The sequence below is a fragment of the Molossus molossus genome, unplaced genomic scaffold, assembly GCF_014108415.1.
Source record: "Molossus molossus isolate mMolMol1 unplaced genomic scaffold, mMolMol1.p scaffold_m16_p_30, whole genome shotgun sequence".
NCBI classification, from domain to species: domain Eukaryota; kingdom Metazoa; phylum Chordata; class Mammalia; order Chiroptera; family Molossidae; genus Molossus; species Molossus molossus.
Window position 1 is genome coordinate 1,720,822 of NW_023425367.1, and position 15,382 is coordinate 1,736,203.

At 39.1% G+C, this 15,382-nt stretch overlaps 1 protein-coding gene across 4 annotated transcripts in view; it reads left to right on the plus strand.

Moving 5' to 3' along the window:
- The first annotated feature begins 1,442 nt into the window (after positions 1-1,442).
- LOC118643112 (oral-facial-digital syndrome 1 protein-like) overlaps positions 1,443-15,382 on the plus strand; it is a 77,286-nt gene continuing 63,346 nt past the window's right edge. For 3 of the 4 annotated variants that reach the window (XM_036281016.1, XM_036281018.1, XM_036281019.1), the window contains exons 1-3: positions 10,780-11,323; positions 13,230-13,298; positions 13,385-13,415. In XM_036281016.1, coding sequence (XP_036136909.1) covers positions 11,156-11,323; positions 13,230-13,298; positions 13,385-13,415 — 268 coding nt within the window. In that variant the 5' untranslated portion in view covers positions 10,780-11,155. Of the gene's footprint in view, positions 1,717-10,779; positions 11,324-13,229; positions 13,299-13,384; positions 13,416-15,382 lie in introns of those variants that run through there. The other variant, XM_036281020.1, reaches the window with a different exon arrangement.

Sequence of the window (15,382 nt, forward strand, 5' to 3'; positions counted from 1 at the left end):
TGGGGTCGATCTCCTGGGTTACAACATATAAAAGCCAGAGAACAAAGAGATTTTGATGCTGAGCTCAAAATTTGCAATTCAGTATGCCTGTACGTACGCAATAAAGCCATTTTGCTCTACATTGGCCTTGTGTTATGGATGTATCTCCCACCTGCTCAGACCTTTCATCTGGTCCACAGGCTGATACTCTAACCACTACCAAATTGGCCAGGGTTCTTTTTTCTAAACTCTTTACTCAGTCTATAGTGCATCTTAGTTCTTATCTAATTTTCTGACTGTTTTCAGAATGCAGTTGTCCCTGGCCACTTTGTGCTCCAAAGCTTCACTCTATCTCTGTTTTTTTTCAAATACTACTATACTATATTTGATAAAAACCGCGATAGTGAAGCACGGGTACTCAAAGTTTAGCTACCTGAGTTCTGCCTCCCCAGGGCATCTGGAAATGTCTGGAGTCATTCAAGATGGTCAGAACGGGGGTGGTGGGGTGGTGGGGTGGTGGGGGTGGTGGGGAAGAGCAGCTGCTGGCATGTGGTGGGTAGAGGCCAGGGATGCTGATAACCACCCGTGCACAAGGCTGCGCCCACAACAAAGACTGCCGGCTCCAAGTGCAACAGTGCCGGGTTAAGACACCCTAGGTTAGCTGGGTAACCTAATGAAAGGCAAAAGAAGCAAACCCCAGAGTTTGAGGACTTTTTCCGGTTGCAATGCGTGGGCTGTGATGGAATCAGCCGGCCAGGGATTAGCCGGGTTGGGCCCTGCGCCCCAGCCCAAAAAAAAATAAACAGGGTCTACACCCAGGTCACGCAAGGATTGGGTATCTCCTGGAACGCCCGCCCCCCAGCTCCCTACCGAGGCCCCTTCCCCCAAATCTCGCTCTAACCCCTCCCGCGCCGAGACGCAGACGACGTAAATATCGTAAATATCCAGTGAGTTCCCGAGGCAGAGACCCTCGCTCCGCAGCTTGTTAGGACGCATCGCGAGACTCTGAATTGACGCTCTCGCGATATGTGGGTGGGGCTTCCGGCGGTTGGGTGGGGCGCGCTCAGTCAGGCGTCCTAACGCTTCACACTAGGATGGCTCGGTTTGGCGGGCTTCTGGGAGAGGGCGGGACCGGCTCTCAGCTGTGGGGACTCACGTGGTGCTTCGCATCCTAGGCCCTCGAGGTTCCCGGCTTCTTCCCTCCAAGTCGCTACAGTGCGGTTGCCGGTGAGAGTCGCGCTCGCGCCGAGTACACGACCCCGCCCACCGTTAGGAACCCGCAGGAAGGAAGTGCGTTTTCCTGTCAGAGTTCCTAGTTCGGAGTGGGCGGCCGAGCGTTGAGTATCCTAGTTCCTGCCGCTTCCCGGTCGCCCAGGTTAGACTCCCAGCGCAGGGATTCCCCTCGTCCCCGCCGCGACGCGGTGGGCGGGGCCGGCTTGGCGGCCGGCGGACGCCGGAGGCTTCACCCGGTAGAAGCGCGGCCCCGCAGGGGGCCCCGGAGGGGAGGGAGCCGCTGGTTGGTTTTCCTTAAAGGGCCCGTCCCCGCCCGGCCTTTTCGGGCTTTCCCGAGACAGGCTCTAGTCGGTTTCCCGAAATTCACATCCCCCTGCCTGCCCGGTAACCCGCCAGCGTCCTCGACCCACCATGCCCCCCAAATATGACGTGTTGAGTCAAGACGAACTGCGCAAAAGGCTGTACCAGACGTTTAAGGACCGGGGTGTCCTGGACACGCTCAAGGTATCGGATTCAGGCCTCTCTCTGGTCTCTGACTGGGACAGGTCCCCTGAGCACGGAGCCCGCCGTGAAAGCCTCCGCGGCTCGGTGGGGGAAAGAATGGGATCCGTGGACGGACTGGTGAGGACGTGGGACGCTTTGTGTGCCTCGTGGTCCCGGGACCGTGTCTCCAGTCCTTGAGCGTTGAAGGGGCTCAGAAATGCTCCAGCACAGGGAACTGACAGGAGGATGGGAGCCAGTCACTTTGGAGCAGGAACACATTGTAGTCAACTTAGGCTTGTTTTATGAAACTGGTTTATAGGTTCCTGAATAGGTGGTTTTCTAACAGTCACGAATGAGGGAAGGACATTGGCACCTCAGAAAACATTAAGTGTACTGCTTACCGTAGAAGAGTTTGACCAATGAGAAGTTTCTTTTTTTTAAAATATTCATACATCGGTGTTTCTCTCTCTCATTTTCTTTCTCTAAAAAAATCAATAAAAACATTTAAAAAGTGTTTAATATATTGAAAATAATAAAGATTTCCTTTGGGCAGCAAATACTTATTAACAGCAATAAATACGGTTATTTCAACTGTGTTTTCTTACTATTTACATTTCAGAAGTATAGTTTGCACTTAAAATGGGTAATTAAGGAAAAGTGAGCTTGTTTTTATTTTTCTTCTCCCTCCATTGTTTTTTTTAATTTAAAAAATAATACTTAAGATTCATCTGAAAAATGCAGAAACACATAAAGGAGGAAAGTTATCTCTGATACAACTACTCATTGGCATAATGGATGTGTGTATGTGTGTGTCTTAATTTGTAGTTAAATATTATGTGGTGAGCATATTCCTGTGTCTTTATTTATTTTTTATTAATTTTTGTTACAGAGGGTTCTCCTTTTCTCCCCACTGATTCCCCCTGCCACCTCCCTGCCTCTGCTTTCCCCAGTTTATTGACCAAGTCCACTATTCATGCACACATGCGTATAAGTTCTGTGGTTTATCTCTCCCCCAGCATCCCCTCTTCTGGGGATTGTCAGTCTGTACCCCACTCCCACTTCTCTGGGACTACCCCATTCCTCAGACTGTTATATTCATTATATTCCACAAAAAAGTGACATCATATGATACTTGTCTTTCTCTGTTTGGCTTGTTTCACTTAGGATAATACTTTCCAGGTCCCTCCATGTAGTCTCAAAGGATAAGAGATCTTTCTTTCTTACAGCTGCATAGTACTCCACTGTGTATATGTACCACAGCTCTTTTATCCATTCGTCTACTGGTGGACACTTGGGCTGTTTCCAGATCTTAGCTATTGTAAATAGTGCTGCTATGAACATGGGGGTACATATATCCTTTCTGATTGGTGTTTCAGGCTTCTTAGGGTATATTTTTAGAAGTGGGATCACTGGTCAAATGGCAGTTAAATTTTTAATTTTTTGAGGTAACACCATATTGTTTCCAGACTGGCTGCACCAGTCTGCATTCCCACCTGCAGTGTATTAGAGTCCCATTTTCTCCACACCCTCACCATACTTGTTGTTTGATGACTTGTTGATGGTGGCCATTCTAACAGGTGTGAGGTGATACCTCATTGTTGTAGTAATTTTCATCTCTTCGATGATTATTGATGGTGAGCATTTCTTCATATGTTTCTTAGCCATTTGTATGTCCTGTTTGGAGAGGTGTCTATTTAGTTCCTCTGCCCATTTTTTAATTGGGTTGTCTTCCTTTTGTGGAGTTGTATGAGCACTCTATATGTATTGGAAATTAACCCCTTATCTCATATATCATTGGCAATTATGCTCTCCCATACAGTGGGTAGCCTTTCCGTTTTGATGATTGTATCTTTCGCTGTGCAGAAGCTTTTGAGTTTGATGTAGTCCCATGTGCTCATTTTTTCCTTTGTTTCTATTGCTGTAGGTGATGTATCAGAGAAAATTCTGCTGGGTATGATGTCTGAAATTTTCTTGCCTACAGTTTCTTGTAGGATTTTTATGGATTCATGAGTCACATTTAAGTGTCTTATCTATTTTGAGTTTATTATTGTGTAGGGTGTAAGTTGATGGTCTAGTTTCATTTATCTGCATGTAGCTGTCTAATTTTCCGGCACCATTTATTAAAGAGGCTGTCCTTACTCCACTGTCTGCTCTTGCCACCTTTGTCAAATATTAATTGAGCATATTGCCTTGGGTCCATTTCTGGGTTCTCTGTTCTGTTCCACTAGTCTATATGCCTGTTCTTTTGCCAGTAACAGGCTGTTTTGACTACAGTGGCTTTAAAGTATAACCTGAAATCTGGTATTGTGATCCCTCCAACTTAGTTCTTCCTTTTCAAGATTGCTGTGGCTATTCAAGGTCTTTTTTGGTTCCATATGAACTTTTGAAGTAATTGTTCTAATTCTGTGAAGTATGCCGTTGGTATTTTGATGGGGATTGCATTAAATCTATAGATCGCTTTGGGTAATATGCACATTTTAATGGTGTTAATTCTCCCAATCCATGAACAGGGTATTTGCTTCCACTTTTTTATATCTTCCTCTGTTTCTTTTTTCAATGACCTGTAGTTTTCTGCGAATAGGTCCTTTATTTCTTTGGTTAAGTTTATTCCTAGGTATCAATTTTTTTGCCGCAATGGTAAATGGGATTTTTTGCTTAGTTTCTCTTTCTGTGAGTTCATCATTGGTGTATAAGAATGCCATCGATTTCTTGACGTTAATTTTGTATCCTGCTACTTTGCCAAATTCATTTATTAAGTCTAGTAAACTTTTGATGGAGTCTTTGGGGTCTTCTATGTACAGTGTCATGTCATCTGCAAACAATGACAATTTCACTTTCTCCTTTCCAATTTGGATCCCTTTTATTTTTTCTTCCTGTCTGATTGCTGTGGCTAAGACTTCCAGTACTATGTTAAATAGGTGTGGTGAAAGTGGGCCTCCTTGCCTTGTTCCTGTTCTTAAGGGAAATGCTTTTAGTTTTTGCCCATTGAGTATGATGTTGGCTGTAGGTCTTTCATATATGGCCTTTATTATGTCGAGATATGATCCCTCTATTCCCACATTTTGAGCGTTTTTATTAGAAATGGATGTTGGATTTTGTTGAAGGCTATTTTGACATCTATTGATATGATAATGTGGTTTTTATTCTTCATTTTATTTATGGGGTGTATCACATTTATGGATTTGCAAATATTGTACCAGCCTTGCATCCCTGCAATGAATCCCACTTGGTCATGGTGGATAACTTTTTTGGTGTATTGCTAGAGCCAATTTGCTAGTATTTTGTTCAGGATTTTGGCATTTATGTTCATCAGGGATATCGGCCTGTAGTTTTCTTACTTTGTAGTGTCTTTTTCTGGTTGTGGAATTAGAATTATGCTGGCTTTATAAAACGAGTTTGGAAGTCTTCTTTCTTCTTGAATTTTTTGAAATAGTTTGAGGATAATGGGTGTTAGTTCTTCTTTGAATGTTCGGTAAAACTCCCCCGTGAAGCCATCCAGGCTTGGGCTTTTGTTTGCTGGAAGAGTCTTGATTGCATCTTCAGTTTCTTCTGTTGTTATTGGTCTGTTCAAGTTTTCTATCTCTTCCTGATCCACTTTTGGGAGACTATGTGTTTCTAGAAATTTGTCCATTTCACTTAAATTGTCCAATTTGTTGCCATATAATTGCTCATAGTAGTTGTTAACGATCTTTTGTATTTCTGTGGTGTCAGTTGTTACCTCTCCTCTTTCATTTCTGATTTTGTGTATTTGGGTTCTCTCTCTTTGTTTCTTGGTGAGTCTAGATAAGGGTCCATCAATCTTGTTTATCTTTTCGAAAAACCAGCTCTTTGTTTTATTGATCCTTTGAATTGGTTTTTTGTGGTTTTTTTTTTTGGTTGCTATGTCATTTATTTCTGCTCTGATCTTTACTATTTCCTTCCTTCTACTTGCTATGGGATTTTTGTTTTGTTTGCTCTCTAGTTCTTTAAGTTGTGAGGTTAGATAATCTATTAGAGATTTTTCTTGTTTTTAGAGTTACGCCTGTAGTGCTGTGAACTTCCCTCTCAGAACAGCTTTTGCTGCATCACATAGATTTTGTGTTGTTTTGTCTTCATTTTCATTGGTTTCCAGGAAGTTTTTGATTTCTTCCTTGATCTCCTTGGTGACCCATTCATTGTTTAATAACATGCTATTTAGCCTCCATGCATTCAAATATCTTTGTATGTTCTTGCAATTGATTTCTTGTTTCTTGCCATTGTGATCTGAGAAGATGTTTGATATGATTTCAATCTTCTTGAACTTGTAGAGACTTAGTTTGTGCCCTAACATGTGGTCTATCTTTGAGAATGTCCCATGTGCACTTGAGGAGAATGTGAATTCTGTAGTTTTGGGGTGTAGTTCTCTGTAGATGTCTATTAAATCCATTTTGTCTAGTCCTTCATTTAGAGTCTCTGTTTCCTTGCTAATTTTTTGTCTAGAGGATTTATCCAGTGATGTCAGCGGGGTGTTGAAGTCCCCTGCTACGAGTGTATTTCTATCAATTTCTCTTTTGAAGTCCTCCAGAAGATTTTTAATATATTTTGGTGCTCTTATAGTGGGTGCATATCTTTCTGTTGGATAGATCCTTTCAATATGATGTAGTGGCCTTCTTTGTCTCTAGTTATGACCTTCATTTTGAAATCTATTTTGTCAGATATGAGTATTGCTACCCCAGATTTTTTTTTTCCCTTTTGCTTGGAAGATTTTTTTCCATCCCTTCACTTTCAATCCACGTGAGTCTTTTGTTGTGAGGAGGGTCTCTTGTAAACAATATATAGATGAGTCATGCTTTCTTATCCAATCAGCTACTCTGTGTCTTTTTATGGGTGCATTCAATCCATTTACATTTAAGGTGATTATAGATATGTAGTTATTTATTGCCATTTTTGTTTAGTGTGGTTCTATTTTTCTTCCTATTTCTCCTGTTAATTATAGCAGTCCTTTTAACATTTCTTGCAGTGTTGGTTTGTTGCTAATGTAACCCTTAGCCTTTTTTTTTGTCCGTGAAGCTCTTTATTTGACCTTGTATTTTGAATGATAGCCTTGCTGGATAGAGTAATCTTGGATTCAGATCCTTGTTTTTCATGACCTTGGTTACTTCATGCCATTCCGTTCTGGCCTGTAGTGTTTCTTGTGAGAAGTCAGCTGAGAGTCTTATGGGATTTCCTTTGTAGGTAACCTGTTGCTTATCTCTTGCTGTTTTTAGGATTCTCTTTTTGTCTTTAATTTTTGGCAGTTTGATTACTATGTGTCTTGGTGTGGGCCTATTTGGAGTCTTCTTGCTTGGGCCCCTGTACTTCTTGAACTTTAATGCCTTCTTCCTTCACCAAATTAGGAAAGTTTTCTGTCACTATTTCTTTGAATATATTCTCTAACCCTTGCTCATTTCCTTCTTCTTCGAGGACTCCTATGATGCGAAAATTATTACGTTTCTAGTTGTCCCAGAGTTCTCTTAAGCTGTCTTCCTGTTTTTAATTGTTTTTTCTTTGGTTTTCTGATTGGTTGATATTTTTCTTCCCTGTCTTCTAATTCACTGATCCGGTCCTCAGCTTCCTCTTCTTTGCTTTTTAGACCTTCCAATGTGTTTTTCATTTCTGATATGTCATTTTTTATCTCTTCTTGGTGGTTTTTAATTTCCAATTGGCTTATTTTTAGCATCTCTATTTCCTTACACATGCTGTTGAGCTTCCTCAAGATCATGGCTCTGAATTCTAGTTCTGTTAACTTGCTTAACTCTACCTCATTTATCTCATCTTTGGTAGAGGTCTCTTGTTCTTTCATTTGGCTTTTGTTTCTTTTTCTCACCATTTTGGCTATCACAGTGGGCTTTGGAGTCTGTCAATTTTTCCCTGTGGGTCTTGGTGTTCTGCTGTTTGTGGCTCTCTCTCCTGGGTTTGGATGAGGCAGGGAGGACCCACTTTAAACATCACTGTCAAGTCGTAACTTTCCTGGTTAGAGTTGCCATCCTAGGGAATGGTAGTTATCCTCTAGCTTTTTTTGCCTGGAGGCTATTAGTAGAGGTCACCTAAAGAACCTTGGTTTCTGAGTTGCCTGAAAAACTCCCTCAGGTGCGCAGAGTAAGAGGATTTCCTGAGGGTGGGGCAGATGCTAGTTGTTAATGGGCCTCAATTAGCATTTCAGTGGCCACCAGGTGGGGTTGAATCTCGGAGGGAGGGGCTGCCGCCTCTCCCCAGGGCCCTGGGGAGGAGTAAGATGACCACAGTTCTGCGTGGCTGCACTCAGCAAAAGCTCTGAGCACCCTTCAAATCCCGAGTGTCCTCACACAGTTCCATTCCATCTGCCCTCCCTCTGCCGGAGCCCAAGGTGATTGGCTGCTGCCAATCTAGCCTCCGTCCTAACTGTGCATTGTGGAGCCGCCTGGGACTTTTAACCTGAGGGCGCTACTTCCAGCTAAGGGCAGCCGAGTCTGCACCCTAGCCCAGGGTGTAGCACCCAGCCAAGTTCACAGGAGTCAGCTGCGGTCCCTGGATCAGCCACGGAGGCAGCAGCTTCCAGCCGAGTCCCCTGGTCCTAGCCAAGTGTGCTGGCCCAGCCCAGGGCGCTGCCGACCCTGGGCTCCCAGCCCCCTCTCGCATCCTCACAAGCCTACCAGGATTGAGTCAGTGTCTCTGGTTATGTGGTCCTCCAAGCTGCCTTTCCATGGCCCCTTCCTGATGATTTGTCTTTATTTTCGTTGTAAATCCAGTTTAGTCCTGGGAGATGGTCTGTGTAGCTTCCATTCACTCTGCCGCCATTTTTTCTCCCAGTGTCTTTAAAAGTTTCTCAAATTTCTTATTTTCAGTGGCACCAGGCTCATGTTTGGGTGTGTGTGTTATTTATGTAGCATTTCCCTGTTGAATATTTAACTTGGGCAGCAAATATTTATATGTAAATTAACAGCAATGAGTTGGATTAGTTCAAACATTATTATATATATTTTACACTTAAAATGTTGAATAGGTTATACCCAGGTCTACACATTCTTCAGTTCCTTTTCTCATTTTTTGCCTCAGATAGATTAAGTGGCATTACTTATATTCTTGTATGACTCTTTATCCTGGAAAATCAAGTCAAACAGCATAGGCATTTGTTTTTAAGGCTCTTGTTATCTCGTTCTAGAAAGATTGTAATAGTATATATTCCACCAACAGTTTGAGAATGCTCTTCTTTTTCTAATATTATTATCACCACATTTTAAAAAATCAGTCTATTTTAAAAAACTCTTATTTTAGTGTTTATTCCTGTGATTATTAATGAGGTTGCACATATTTTCTGGTCATTTGTCAGTTTTCTGTGGATTGGCAGTTAATGTTCCTTGCTCATTTTTTTTTTTTTTTTTAGAGTGTTAGTGTTTTCTTATTAATATATAAGAACTTTCTAAACTATAAATCTTTTTTCAAACATTTTTGTAGCAATACTTTTATCTTGATGTGCAGTTTCAATTTGGTTCTAAAAATGTTGATGTTATATTTTTATATGGTCTATGAATTTTTTTTTTTTTTGCTGATTATTCACAGCAAATTTTTCTCCCCTAATAGTATGAATATTCATTTACAAGTTTTTACAAAGGCCTCAGTTTTAATAATTAACATTTTAACCCACCTGAAATTAATTCTAGTGTATAATGCATTAATATATCTTCTAATGTAGGGTGGTCATTATATTCCTGGGTGTGGCATATTTTACTTTTCTGTGTTTCTGGATTAGATTTAATAGTGTTTCACTTCCTGTCAGTAGTCACAATTAACAGTAATTTATCATTTTTGAGCTATCAGCTTTGGTATCAGGATTATGCTAGCCTTGTTCACTATATATATGCAGTATATTCTTGGGAGAAATGTTTGCTGTTTGTAGCTGGCTGTTGTTTCTGGAATTCCAGTTTGATCAAAGGCAGGGCAGAGTTTTTACTCTCTCAGTCCGAACTAATTTTTATTTTCTCAGTTCAGTGACAGTGGGCTGGGTGAGTTTTAATTTTTAAAATGTATTTTTAAAATTGAATTTTTTAATGATCTAACTCATATTCTAGTTGGATTTTTGAAAATAATATGTATTTATAGTTAAATACAACGTCATAGATATCTATTAAGTGAAGTTGATCAAATTTGTTTAATATTTTGAGTCTACTCAATTTATCATATTCTGAGAGAAATGTGCTGAGGATCCGCAAGTCTTTTCTCTCCCACTTCCCCTCCTGTTACAATAATTTACATATTTTTAACTTAGGGACCCTGCAAGGTTTAATTCTGAATGGATTTCTCTCTTTTCATTGGCTGTCTCCACCCTGTCTTGCAGTTTCTTCTTCAAGTGCTAGATGGCATGCTTTTTGTATTTGTTCAGGTGGGAATTCATCTATAATGTTAATTCATTGTTTTCTACTCTTATTTTTTTTTTCAACCTGCTTATATCACTCTTAAATTTTATCTTATTTCTGTACTTGTTTGCATGATCCTGAATTACATTTATCAATTAAGCTCGATCTAAATATGTTATTTCTTTAGCATATTACAAATCTCATTAAACTATCTCTCAATTTTATGGATAGAGAATGATATAATTCCTCTTTTCTTGTTTTATTATTTCTGTCACTGGACTGTATTAGATGAGGCAGAGCATGTGTGTTCTGCTCAGAGTATCTGGTACTTATCTTATTGTTCTTTCTAGCTGAAGACTAGAAGGTATGTGTATTTGTTTCTTGCTTTTATTCTAATACAAATACATTAGATATTATTTAGTGTTGAACCTCATGGGTATAAGCAATGTACCGTTAAGTTCAGCCCAATTATATGTTTCCAGATATCCAGTAGTTCAGTTAATTTTGAGATTTTCTTAAAACCTAAAGGCTTAATAATAATAATAGTTATAACCTTGAAAAAATTACTCACCTTGTACCTAAATTCCCTTATTTATAAAATGTCTTGAGATGTAAACACTAGATACGAAAGTGTATCTTAGTAAGTCTTCTTTGGGTTTATTGATTTGTCTCTTGCATATGTTATTTCTTTTTGCTCAGTAAAACTCAGTAGTTTTATCCAGTATTATTTTCATATCCTCCAATAATCCATAGAGAAGGGAGGAGGCACCAGAATTTTCTGCTATACTTGCTTCTGAGCAAAAGTTGCTGAAATGGCTTATAGAGAAGACAAGTTAGTCTACGTGTGTTCTGGCTAACCACCAGTTCCCTTGGAACCTGGTGAAAGCTGCCTTCTTTAGCCAGAACCCGTGGGCTCCTTGTCTCACAGGAGAAGATAGAATATGCAACAAAGAAGTTCTAACTTCTGGTCAAGGATCTAGGAAATAAAAAGAAGGATTCTATTTCATGTGGCAAATTTGTGTACTATACCTCCAGTGCAACAATCCTGTTGAAAAATTTTTCCCTGTTGTGTCTTGTCTCTTTTGTCTTTGAGCTAGACACAGCTAAGAAAGCAACTGGTTTGCGAGTTGATGCAGCCTGTATTGAGTGGAGAAATGCAGCCCCCATCCATTTCAGTGGAAGGAAGTGCCTTCTTAATAGGCGCTTCTAACTCTCTAGTGGCAGATCACTTGCAAAGATGTGGCTATGAGTATTCACTTTCAGTTTTCTTTTCGGAAAGTGGCTTGGCAGAAGAAAAGGTAAAGTTTTTACTTCCCATTTCTGAATTTTCTATTAACAGCCTATTTTTTCCCCCCAGATGATAGTAAGTGCTCCATAATAGCTGAGTGCTCCTAGGCTGGCTTGGTCCATTTCTCAGTCATCTTTTATGTAGGGCAACAAAGGAGGACTTGCTTTGAGATTCCAGTTTTTTGGAATCTTCATTAGTCTTTTATTAAATTATGGTGTGTAGAATTATGAAATGCTTTATAGCTAGAATTAATATTATGTCCCACGTACTTAACTAAGATTTATAACTGCCATTGATGACTGTCTCTTGCGAGCTTGGCACAGGTATGTATGTCCCAGATGAGGAACCAGAGTCTACAGAGGTGGGTGATTTGCTCAAGGTCACGAGATTTTGAGGTGGAAACACAGGATAGTAAATCTAGATCTCTAAAAGGTGTTCTTTTTGCAAAAAAAAGGCAGTCTTTAGATAAGAGAAGTAAAGAGTACATTAATTTTTGTAAATCTCCATTCTCAAATATTAAAATACATGATTTCTCTCTTCTTTCATTATTTTAGCTATATTCCTATGCCATTGAACATATTCGTAACACTTTTTGGTTACTTTAAAGGCATATATAGAAATCTTTTAAAATATTTTTTTAAATAGACTTAGTGTTTTAGAGCAGTTTGGGTTCATGACAAAATTGAGCAGAAAGTGGGAGTGCCTGTATGCCTGACCCCCTCACATGTGCACATCTTCCGCCATTGTCAACACTTTTACAATCAATGAATTTACACTGTGGCATCATTATCACCTGAAATCTGTAGTTGACATTAGCATGCACTCTTTGTGTTGTCCCTATGTTTTAACTCTCTTTATCTTATCTATAATTGTCTAAAGTTTCACATTCAGAAGTTTTAAGAAGTCATAGCCAGTGTTAGTGTTTGGAAAACTTAAAATTTAAATAAACTGCATTTATTCGTTAACAGCCAAATTTTGTTTATCAACAGTAGGAATTATTCTTTGGTCCATTAGTGTCTAAGATTAATTACATTGCACAATTTTGTTTATTGAATGAGCAGTGGTCAGTTATATAGGATTACAACAGTAATTAATCTAGTTCACACACTTAAAGGGTTTTACTGCTATAAAATGCCATGTAGAAAATATTTTCTTTAAAGGAAAACCAATAGAAATTCATATCAGTATTCTCAGAGTAGATATAGTAAATCATAAATACTATATTGGGAATATATATTGAGAATAACTACCCAAAATGTTTGTTTAGAACTATTTTCAATATACTTTAGTCATTCATAGTTGTAAGGACAGTAAAAATTTAGTTTATTTACATTTTGAAGCAAAGTACTACTGTATTTTGAAAAAATTCATTGCTATTGAAACACTCTAGAAATACTCTTATTTAGATTTGAGTATTTATTATCTGTAAGACATTAACCATTTCTGTGGTGTCTGGTTGGCATGTCATCTTCATTATAAACTATTTGGATGTTTATTACATGATCAAGAAAAGTATTTTAGCCCTGGCCATTGTGGTTCAGTTGGTTGAGTGTCAGCCCATGTACCAAAAGATCTCCAGTTTGATTCCTGGTCAGGGGTTGTAGGCTTAGTCCCCAGTAGGAGGCATGCAAGAGGAAGCCATTCGGTTTCTCTCTCACATCTGTGTTTCTCTTTCTCACTCCCTTTCTCCCTCTCTAAAATCATATAAAAAATTTATGTTTTGACCTCAGTATGTTTATTATAATCTATTTAATAGTGTAAGAAGAGCTTCAATTTTATATTATTAGCATAGTTACAATCTTATTTCCTATTTAATCACGTTAAGAAGCATCACTCTTAGTCTGATATTTAGAAACAATTTATTATTTAAATGTTGATGTAAAATATGTTTGCTTAATTTTTTTTTTCCCTGTAAGGTATTGACTATGCAGGATCTATTACAACTCTTTAAAATTAACCCTGAATCCAGTCTCTACAAGTCACTGGTAGGATTTTTAAATTATTATAACTTGCTTTGATTTGTTTATTTCACATGAATAGCCTCATAAAGGTAAAATATTTTCTTTAACAGATTTCAGGATTTGACAAAGAAAACAAAAAAGGTAAGAGCCTTCATCTTTATAGAAATACAGTAACATTTTTGTCATGTAGTTACCTTATAAAAATATGAAACCAGTCATTTTTAGGGAGAAGAAAAGGTAATCTAATTTGAATTAAATTATACTTTTTTTTTTTGCTGACAATACCTAACCTTTTAAATAAACAGAACAATAGTACATCTGCTGTTTTGAGAAATATAGATCATTTCCTCGAAACTCATCATCAAATACGATAGTTGTAGACACTATCAGTAGCCCTACAAATGGACTAAAAGGTTCTCTTTGGAAATAATACCCATTATCTGGAACATTTCTGCACAAAAAAACAAACTAATGTTTGGTCTGTGTATCTTTATATCCCAGATATCTCCCTCAAGTACAATTTATAGAGTATTATATTAATATTAAACAGTGAAATATCTGTTCAGTAATGTGTTTTTTATTCTGAAGTGTTTATATAGAGCAGAGAAGTTACTTTAAATTTGGTCTTGATAATCTGTAACTGCTGTGGACTGCAAGAGAAAACATGTATATTGGTCTCTGCCCCCAGTTCCTGGCACAGAGCTCTGAAAACCCTTGCCATTTGCTTGGAGACAGTAGTGTCTTTCGTTCTTTTCTTTCACCCTCACAGGTGCCAGGAACAATAATCACCAGGTGCCCACGTAGCAAAAAATTATGCTTCTGAAATCTTGGCTGTGGATTTTGCACATAGAGTAATCAAGTTGTCATATGTGAGCCACTCGTGACAATAGTCCTTCTTAGGAGTGTCTTTTTGTTTTAATGAAGCACCTCTGGGTGGGTTCCTAGATAAGGGATGATCTCCTGAAAAACCAATCCATGATTAGAAGGTTGGACTTTTCATCCATTCTCTTGAGAAAGGAGCGGGGCTGAAAAATAGAATTGACAATTGATCACACATACGTGATGAAGCCTCTATAAAATCCCCAAAACCTGGGGTTCAGAGAGTTTCTGAGTTGGTGAACACATGAAGGTAGTGGGGGAGTGGTATGCCCAGACAGGACATAGAAACTTTATGCCCCTTTCCATATACCCTTTTACCCTACGCATCATTGTCATCTGGTTGTTCATCGTCATGTTTTTTAATAAACTGGTAAACGTAAGTAAATGTTTTCCTGAGTGGGACTGAGCCCTTTACCTGTGGGATCTAATGCTATCTCTAGATGGTGTTAGAATTTAGATCAATTGAAAGACATCTAGCAGATGTCACAGAGAATTGCTTGGTGTGGGGAAAAACCCCACACATTTGGTGACCAGAATGTTGGAAGTGCAGTGTCGTGTAGTGTTCTGTATGAAAGTAAAGGAGACTCCAAGGGAGGAAAGATATAGTAGGGAAGAGCTGGTTTTTCCTATACAGAAGGTGGAAGACAGTTTTTATTTTTTCCTTCACAGCTACTGGGGGTGCTAAATCATGTACCAGAGTAACGATAGACTTTGTAGCATGAGTATAAGCTGGTAACTTGCCTGTATTGCAGAATTATTCTCTCAGTTTTTTTAAATGATCTGCAACATTATGTAATGGTCCTTTTGTGTTGTGTACTCTTGGATATCTTTTGCTAGCATTGCTGCTGCCCCCACTAGGACATTCATTCAGAACTTAACCATTCAGCAAACATTTGTATATCTACTTTCTGCCTACCAATAGTGTATGACTTAGTTGCCTGGTCTCTTGGGAGTAATGCTAGCAGAGGACAAGTAAATTGGATCACAAGATAGCCTGCAAAGTAGGTCATCCATATGGAAGTTCAGTTTGGTAAGTGATTCTGTACTCTGGATTCTAAGCCAGTGCTGTCTTGGTAGTTCTCTGGGTCTCTGCTGTCCACTGTGGTAGCCAGCTGACATATATGGCTGTTGAACATTTGAAACATGGCTAGTGTGACTGAAGAACCAAAATTTTAAATTTAAATAGCTATGTGTGAATAGTGGTTATCATATTGGACAGCACAGGTCTA